The sequence below is a fragment of the Glossina fuscipes genome, unplaced genomic scaffold (assembly GCF_014805625.2).
Source record: "Glossina fuscipes isolate IAEA_lab_2018 unplaced genomic scaffold, Yale_Gfus_2 113, whole genome shotgun sequence".
Classification (NCBI taxonomy): domain Eukaryota; kingdom Metazoa; phylum Arthropoda; class Insecta; order Diptera; family Glossinidae; genus Glossina; species Glossina fuscipes.
In genome coordinates, this window is record NW_023998456.1 from 1,468,524 (window position 1) to 1,478,781 (window position 10,258).

At 36.0% G+C, this 10,258-nt stretch overlaps 1 protein-coding gene across 1 annotated transcript in view; it reads left to right on the forward strand.

Annotated features, from left to right (window-relative positions):
* The first annotated feature begins 10,022 nt into the window (after positions 1–10,022).
* The window catches only part of LOC119639817 (probable cytochrome P450 6g2), a 26,460-nt gene continuing 26,224 nt past the window's right edge, over positions 10,023–10,258 (forward strand). The window contains exon 1 of the mRNA XM_038037490.1: positions 10,023–10,085. Within this exon, the coding sequence (XP_037893418.1) occupies positions 10,023–10,085 (63 nt within the window). The remainder of the gene's footprint in view (positions 10,086–10,258) is intronic.

Sequence of the window (10,258 nt, forward strand, 5' to 3'; positions counted from 1 at the left end):
ATAATTTAATAAAATAACTTTAATTAAATAAATTTACCTCGCAGATCAGAAAATATAAACGCGGCCTCACACTTTGTTCATTTCCTACGGCGTTATTCTTATTTATGGCAATATGATCTAATTCGAACATTTTATAATAAAACTTTTTGCAAAATAATGATTTTTTTTTTTTTTTTTGGTTTGTTTGTGTATGGATTAGGACTGTTTGATTCAATTTAGACTCATAATCCAGTAACGTGAATAAGAAACCATTGATGATATTTTTATATTTTTCGGAAACGTAAAATGAGCGCTCTTTTTTTCTTAAATGTGACGCTTATGCTTGTTTACCAGGTGATGTTGTGCTCCGCAGTTCTTCCCATAAGCCTCCGCAAGGTACTGTGCAGTCGAAATTCCGGCTAATAATACCGGAAAAGAAATAAGTATAGGCGATCGGTGTTTATGAGCCAAATTATGAGTATAGAAGATTAGAAAAAGAAATCATCATCATTAGATTTTATAAAGGCAGTCAGCTGCTTAAGATGCATAAAGTTTCTAGTACGAAAAATTTCAAATAAATTGTTGTATAGGCCAAATATATTGAAAGATTGTCACAAATGTGATTACTCATAAGTCTATGAAGTATTTTAAATTTCCGTATAGCAAATTTTACTTTAGGTAAAAGGTTCATCATCGAGTCGACTTGTGTTCAGTGTAGTGCGTGTTTTCTTTTCGTCTGCGTTTTTTCAATTGTTTCGGTGTTTTCGGTGTTTTTGTGTATTTCACTTTTATCTTTTCAGTGTTATTGCTAAAACTGGTTAACGCGGATATCGCGTATGTGCTTTTGTTTCGTCTATATATAATAAAAAATAGAAAACAAAAAAACAAAGTAAAAAGAATTGAAAACATTTGACACTTTTCTTTAGTAGTTCCCAACCTTCTTCCACAGTTCCCCAAGCTTTTCAAGTGAATGGTTATTTCACAAATAATAAGCAATAGACAACAATAAGACATAATGGCCCCGGGGCCGCCAGACAAAAACTCGAATAGATTTTATCTATTAAGTGATACATCCCCCCAAAGAAAAAAAGTAAAAATTCAGATTTTCCGGTGTTGCCGATCAGCGATATAACCCCTATTGATAAAAAATATATTGTTATTTCTTCAACCGATGCTCGAATAACAATTTCCCAAATTAGCCCTTTTGCTATAAAAAAAGCTCTAGATAGCATTACAACATACATCGACTCCATCTCGATTCTACGCGATGGGAATTTACTGGTCCTCGCTGGGAACCCGCGCGCAACCGAAAAACTCATAAAGGCCAAATCTTTAGCTAATCTATGTGCTATTTCAGCTAAACTACATGAGAAATTTAACTCGGTTCGAGGCGTAATTTATGCCCCTTGCTTAAAGCATGTGCCGGAAGATGAAATTGTTCGCGAAATGAGCAATCAAGGAGTGATTGAAATATATAAATTCACCAAACTGAATGAAGACGGAAAAACACGTTCTCCTACAGGAAGGATTATTTTAACTTTTGATCGCTATCGATTACCGCGAACAGTTGATGTGGCGTGGTATAAATGTAAAGTAGAACTATACATCCCAACTCCTATGAGATGTAAAAATTGCCAACGCCTGGATCATACGGCAAAAAGATGCACTAATGCTGCATCTTGTGCTAACTGTGGTCATCCTCCACATACTGAAAGCTGTACCCGTAGTTTCTGCATAAATTGCAATGATCAACACTCAGCGTTAGACAAACAATGCCCACGTTTTGTACACATAATGCTGCATCTTGTGCTAACTGTGGTCATCCTCCACATACTGAAAGCTGTACCCGTAGTTTCTGCATAAATTGCAATGATCAACACTCAGCGTTAGACAAACAATGCCCACGTTTTGTACAGATGCGTGTAATATTAAAAATCAAAACAGAAAATTACTGTAGCATGGGTGAAGCGCGACGCACATACCGGGAAAGAAATCCATCTGTAGCCCATGGAATTGGCAAAAGTAATACCTATGCTGCTGTTGCCTCGCAAATCGAGCGTAGTAAGACTTTAACTGCAACTGCTTCCAATGAAAAACCTGTTCCACCATTAACCAAATATTATTGCGAAACCAGTTACATCACTTGCCAAAGATAATATTGAAAAAGCCAAAGCAACTGCAAATATTGAAAAAATCAAAACAACAACACATATGCTAAAATCTAATATACCAAATTCTCCAGAATCTCCAGCTCTCAACTTTACTCAACATATCACAAGTGGTAATGAATCCATTCTTTCATCCATTAATCAACCTTCGAAAACCAAAGCAACTGCAAATATTGAAAAAATTAAAACTACAACACATTTGCTAAAATCTAATATACCAAGTTCTCCAGAATCTCCAGCTCTCAACTTTACTCAACAAATCACAAGTGTTAATGAATCCATTCTTTCATCCATTAATCAACCTTCAATTTCAAATTATTCACGTGCGCCAACCCGTTGCACTTCAAATGTACCAAATCACCTAAACACAGATTATTCTGCTGGTAAGAATAAATCATTCACGAAAAATTCCTATAGCGACCTTCTCGACGGAGACGCTGACATGTCAACTTAACCCTCCCTCCACTCTGCTTACATGTCATTACAATTAAATAAAGTTTTTAAAATTATACAATGGAACATTAAGGGACTTATTAATAATTTTGATGAACTCCGTACACTCATAAGTGATTTTAATCCAACCTTTTTATCGCTTCAAGAAACCCATTGTAGAAGCTCTTTTAATCCTATTCCACCCAAATCTTATACTGGATACTTCACGAATGCTGATCAAAACTCATATTCCAAAGAAGGAGTAGGTATTTTTATAAAATCAAGTATACCTCACAAACGCATAAATTTAAGCTCAAATATACAAGCCGTAGCGATACAAATAATGTTAAATATAAAATTTACAGTGCTTTCGCTCTATATTCCACCTTCGCAATCGTTTTCTCAGCAAGAACTCTACAGTTTATTCTCCGTACTTTCCCCCACATTAATTATATGCGGCGATTTCAACAGCTGGAATACCATCTGGGGCTCAACAGTGAACAACACTCGCAGTACTGTTTCAGAAAAGGCCTTTTTTCAAAGCAACCTTTGCGTTTTAAATGATGGAAAATCAACGCACTTCTCAACTCATCATACTTTTTCACATATTGATTTAACATGTTGCTCTCCATCACTTCTTCCTTTGGTGTCCTGGTCTATTTCTGATGATCTACATAATAGTGATCACTTTCCAATCATAATCGATCTTAAACTTTCAACGTCCTCTGCTACTCCAGCAAAACAGGCCAAATTCTTCCTAGATAAAGCGGATTGGATCAATTACTCCAAACAGGTGGAGTCATTTTTGAATTCAAAGCCATTTAACGGAAACTGCAACCATGATGCTGCTATTATGTCTAAAGCGATTCGCACGGCTGCTCATCTTTCTATTCCTCAATCCAACACCTCTTTTAAACGAGCTAGGGTTCCATGGTGGAACAACACGCTTTTGTTTTTGAGGAAAAATAAAATGGATCTATGGCACCGCTTTAAGAGATGTCCTGATCAGAATCACTTGTTATTATACAAAAAGGCCAATGCTCTATTCAGGAAGGAATTACGGAAATCAAAGGCACTTAGTTTCCAACTTTTCTCGAGACGAATTCACAGAAATACATCAATGAAAGTTGTCTGGAACAAAATCAACAGACTTAATGGGACTTCAAACCTGAACCAAATTTCTGCAATCTGCACTCCCAATGGAATTTTAACTGACGCAGATGAGATTTCTAATCACTTTGGAAAAGTGTGGTGCGAATACTCCTCTGACAGCAACTTCTCCAGTGCTTTCATTGAAAATAAAAGGACTCCAATAATATCGATAGATGTGCCATGTTCCTGGAAAATTGCGTATCTACCTCAGAACTTGGAAGTTGTCTCTCTAATTTGAAGGGGAAGACACCTGGTCTAGATCGCATCTCATACCAAATGATCAGTGCTATGTCTAAGTCTAGTAAAAAGCAATTAGTGGACCTATATAACACGGTATTTATGACTAGCCATATACCCTACATGTGGAAACTGGCAACAGTTGTTCCAATTCCAAAGTCAAAAAATGTCTCCATCGCATCAGATTATCGCCCAATTTCTCTTTTATCTTGCCTCTCTAAGGTATTAGAGAAGATTATGGCATCTAGATTATCTTGGTTTCTTGAATCCAAGAACCTGATAACAAAGCAACAAGTTGGTTTCAAGCGGGGTAGAGGATGCATCGACGCTCTCAATTGATTTCGAAAAAGCTTTTGACAGAGTTGGTCTTCATGTTATTTTAAGACTCTTGAAATCATGGAATGTTGGACCCAAATTCTTCAACTACATCAAATCATTCATGTCGCATCGGCGGTTCAAAGTTAGAATCAACAATCATCCTTCTGATTCCTTTCCGCTAAAGAATGGCATTCCGCAAGGATCTCCTCTCTCTGTCATGCTTTTTCAGATCGCTTTCAACGAAATTAGCGAAATTCTTTGCCGTGTACCAAGAGTGGAACATTGTCTCTACGCGGACGATGTATACATTTTTACAAAAGAAAAAGACAACACGAAAGCAATCAACATCCTCGAATCTATTGCATGTGAGATTTCCACATGGGCAAACTCGTCAGGAGCTATAATCTCTATACAAAAATCAAAAAAAATGCACATTTGTCGAAAACAAATGTGCGATGAAGGAAACCTACTGATGCATATTAACGACTTACTAGTACTAAATGTGCAGACGCTCCATGTTCTCGAGCTCACGTTTTCAAACAATTATCGTTGGAAAGCACACTGCCTTCGGTTAAAAAACTCCCTTTTAACAAGGATAAATTTCATACAGTACGTTGCTTGGAGAAGCCATGCGCATATTAACACTATCGCTTATCTTACCAAAATGCTTGTGTTAAGCAAGATTGACTATGCTTTGATAATTTATGGCAATAGCTGCAAATCCAATATCAACATCCTTAAACCGGTCTATCACCAAGCCGTTAGAGCAAGTTGTTATGCTTTTCGGACGACGCCCATAAATAATATTATAATTGAAACTGGTCTCCCAACTTTAGAAAATAGACTGTATGAGTTAAAGGCTAAAATAGTCCCTAAGCTTCTTAATTCAAACAAATCCATTCTCGATGATGACGTAAGAAAGATTATTATTGCGAAGAAAATTCCAAAGTCACCATCTGCAATTGACCGTTGTTTGTGCATCGCAAAGGAATTGAACATTCCCTTAAAAATTTCCCGCTCTTTTGGTGTTAAACCTCCCTGGATTTTGAAAGACTGCTCTTTTGACATCTCACTGTCTATGCACAAGAAAGAAGATACTCCAAATTACGTCTTCAGGAATCTAATAGCTGAGAAAACCCAAGTATTGGACAATACTGGTTGGAATCTTTTGTACACAGACGGCTCAAAATCTCCTGGTCTGCCTCCTGCTTGCGCGGTGGTAGATGCTACAGGACAGGTTCTTCTCAACCACATATTTCACGAAAGTACTTCAACTTTCATAAATGAAGCCAGAGCTACCCTTCACGCTGCCAACCTTGCCCATAAAAACAAACTCAAAACCGTCATTGTTACTGACCGTTTGTGTGTATTACAAGCTACCCGGAACCCGAGATGAGATGGAGCACCATCAACAAATTAAGGAATATAATTACTACACCCGACGGAAAAATTAAAATGTTATGGGTACCAAGTCACATCGGTTTACTGGGAAATGAGCAGGCTGATCGAGCGGCAAAGTATGCTGCTTCTGTTCCTCTAATTATGGATGATGTCATGGAAAAGTTGGATCTTCAAAGATACATTGGAAGAAAAGTTAAAGAGAAAATTGCAGAAGGAAATTTACAATGCCATCATCAACACTACTCTTGCATTAACCCTCAATTAACTCCACCTCTATATCCAACAAATGTTGAGAAAACCAAGATCCAAACATTTTCGAGAATTCGCCTTGGTCATACAATTACAACTCACCAATGGATCCTGAAGAAGTCTTCTCCCCCAATCTGCTGTTGTGGACAAACTCTATAAAGCACATTCTCTGCGACTGCCTCAACTTTTCCTTGGCTAGAAGTATTGCATTTGGAACGATTAACCCTTTGTACATTCTACAATCAGCTTCAGAACAGAATATCAATTCAAAATTTTACTTTTTTAATACTACTAAGCTTGTTATCTAATATCCATTTATTTAAATTAGAGCCGATAGCCTGTGTTGCTAGTGCTCAATGTCTTTTTTTTAGTCTAAGAATTCAATTCATTAGTCTAAAATTAAAATAATAATAATAATAATAATAGGTAAAAGGTTGGGTGTCAAAAAAGGGTAAATTTTGTAAAAAAGCCGGTCACTTTTTTCTCTAGCTAAAACATAATACTCGTCTTTCCATTCCTTTAAAATAGCTTTTTGGATCATCAGGAGAGCCTCACTGGGAGGATAGTTAATGGACAAAACTGTACCATCAAACTGTGCTTCATGTGCAAAGAAATCTGCTTTTTCATTGATACCAAAACCAGTGTGACCTGTGATCCAGATTAGGTAGCATTTTTCGATGCTCGGGTCTTTTAAGAGGTTGTAAATTTCAAAAACGTACATATTGTAAGGATTCTTATTCTTGATTAGCATCAGAGCAGGTTTGCTGTCAGAAAAACATGCAAATTTTCTAAATTTGTTCTAATTGCAAAGAGGATTGCCTGTCTGATGGCCAGAAGTTCAATGAAGGTGGATGATAACTCATTCCGAACTTTGAATTTTCCTAAAGGTAAATTTGGATACTCTATAACTGAGAAGTTAGAAATGTCCGAATTTATTGATCCATCCATTGAGTTTTTGCCGACATACAATTCGAAGACAAGATCTTGACCGATTTTTTTTTGATTTCGTGCTCGAATCAAGTACGCTTAACTCCAAGACGCACTTTTCGTGAATAACACTATTCCAAGAGGGTATTGTGTTAACTTTATTGAAAATGTTACTGAATTTTTTGTAACAGCCTGAATAACTACTGAAGACATCATTATGTTTGGAGATGACTTTATCGAAAAAAGCAGGTTTAAAATTTCCACCTTGAGAAGTTCTTTTGCAGTTACAGAACGTACGATTGATATTGGTGTCGAGGGGGACAAACCAGTACAGCGTCTTAGAATTGAGTGTTGACAGGTTTGTATTTTTTAATTGTATACGCAGGGGAATTGCCTCGTGTGGAGTAAAAATATACAATTCTCGAACGGACAGTAGATTCGTAGACATTTAAAGCCTTCTTTGGTGGGAGTCCATTTTTTAAATTGGTTAAAAGTTTGATAACATTTGAACCTGTGTAGCAATTTTCAAGAAAATATCCGTAGTGATCGTGAAGGGTCAAACTTGAGTTGATTATTCTACCTAGAAATTTGAGGGAGGAAAATTGTTTGATTTTCGTGCCGTTAACTGTGATGTAGAAAATTTCGTTAGAGCCCTTGGCAAAACGAATATTTTTGATTTTTCAGGATTGAAAAATAAATTTAAATCAGCGCAATCTCCATAGAGGCAATTGGATTTGATATTAAGATTACGAACTGCTTCTACGTATTGAAATAGATGGGTTGTATTGTCCTGTATTGGATGTAAACCGGCTGTATATAGATTAAAAAGCAGTGGACTGAGACAACTACCTTGAGGTAGACTTTCACAAACTTCAACTAAATTTGAGCCCAACACAAGAGTTCACAAAGAAAGGAAATTTAGAATCCACAATCTACATTTTGACGGTATTTTAAAATCAGTTAGAATATCACTTAGTTTCCCTAAATCGACACAGTCATACGCTTTGTTGATGTCTAAACTAAAATTTAACTACCTGATTACCATTTGCTTTCTCACTTGCTATTTTGAGAAGAATCTCATTAAGACAAGTACTGGCGGAAATTGTGCAGAAATTTTGTGAGTGTTTCTTTGATCATTTGGTTTGTAATTTTTAAAAGTACAGACAGGAGGGGTAGAGGTCTGAAATTTGTAAAGTTTTCAAGATCTTTTCCAGCTTTAGGAATGGTACAATTTTAATTGTATGCCAACCTACAGGAAAAGGCTTAGTCATCCAGCGATCATTTATCGCAGATAGCGGAGCTGAAAGGCTTGAAGCGGAAAAAATCTTTACCACTTGGTATTTAATACCGTCATGACCCGCTGCTGTAGATTTCTTTTTTGATTTAAGGATATATGTTCTTCCAATGAAAATGCAGAGATGTCTTCTACTTGCAAGTTAAGCGAGAGAATATTAAGAGCATTTGTTGTTGGAAGCTGGGCTTTCAGCCATTCTAGGTAAGGTCTGTTGTTCCCGTCGTTCCAAATGGGGTGTATCCTACGGCGTTATTCTAATTTAAGGCAAGAAGATTTAATTCTAACATTTTATAATAAAACTTTTTGCAAAATAATGATTTGACGCAGAAATTTGATACGATAAGGTTAAACCAAACCAAAACTCTAGACAGATAATAACAATTAAGAAAGTTATATTCAGATGGAGCCGAATCTCGCATTCTCACCATTGAAGTCTTTGATATGCCATTTTAATTGCCGTTAAAAAGTGAATGCAATAAAATTAATCCAAAGTCTTTTATTACACTAGACGGTACCGCATCGTCACGGTAATCCGAAATAATTTTGAATTCATACACTTGCCTTGTCGCCTTCTACTCTCCAAGTCCTTTTATATGATAACCACATCGCCGGTATTAATAAGAAAAAATTAATTCAACAGGAGGTTCACCATATTTATGTCAGGATTAACCCATTTTTAGACAGATAATATATCTCCATTTGAGGGATGCATAAAATAGTTTTAAACATTCAGTCTTGTTTATGTTATGATTAATAAAAAAAATTTAATCACTTGTGACTTTTTGTGAGCATAACGATTTTTTCCAATTGTATACATAAATAGTTTTGTTTTTCGTAAAGTAAATGTGGAAAATTGCAATATTCTATCTTCCATTAATTGGTGAGTAATGAGCAAAATCCACAAATTTGTGTTTAGGAAAATGTAGTTGCGTTACGCATCACTGCCGGTTTTTGTTGTACAATATTTTGGCCCAGTTTCAATATAAAACTTAGGCGCAAAGACTTCCAATGTTTCCAAATATGGAAAAAAAATATGGCAGACGTACGACTCGGAAATGGCAGTAAAATATTAATTGAAATAAAACGAAGGAATATAAGAAAAAAATGAAAGAAAAGACTATAACCTAAACTGAAATTTAACCTTATTAAGGCTCAAAAAAAGAATTTCTCATCCTTTCCAACTTGGCGCGACAAATCACCTGCATTGATCCGCTAATCTTAAAAACAAGGGCGTTTATGAAGAGTATGAAGCGACGAAATAAATTCGGCGAGTCGTCTGTTGTTCAGTTGCTGATCCACAGAAGAAGATGAAGAAGAAGAAACAGCTGTTATATATTAACAAACTGAGTTTCAGTACTCGCTGAACATATGTCCTTATAATGTAAAGTCACAAAGATGACTGTTTGTGAACGTTTCTTTTTTTGGAGGGAAAATTTGCGAGCAAGTATTTAAGTGATGGGCTTTGCAGTGTGTTTCTCGGATGTTCATCTACTTGAAGTTCTAAACTTAATTATTATAAAACACAGCAAGTAAGAAAGGAATAATAATGGCGCAATCTTCAATAACATCATATTTTTCAACTCGTAAAAGAGCCGTAGCTGAGGATATTATTAACACAAAGACACGGGTATGTACTCATTTTACTATATGTATATTGGAAAATACCTTAATTGCATAAAACCGGAAAGTTTTGAAGATGTCGGCTTGCAGCATTCGCAACTGAGACAAAAAAATTAATTTTAGAAATTTTTCTTCCTTGAGGAAGAAGCAGAGGATAAAAGTAAGTAAATTTTTCTTTTTTTTTTTTTAAAAATTCTTATATATTTTCTTTTCAGATTTAGAAACGACTTTGACTTTGCAACGGGATGCCCGCCAGGTCGCCCCAATTGCTCCGAAAAAAAAAAAGGCGCCGGCGCAAGAAACGAGGGGCGCCGATGCAATTGGACACAACAGATTTACGCCACAAAATCGAGCGGTTAAGGCGCCGCAGAAATAATTATGGCAACTCAAACACCTCAAACAAACCGCAAAGAAAAGAAAGAAACCAAAAAAATATCCAAATAAATATCCAAATAAATATGTAATGTGGCATTTTTACAAG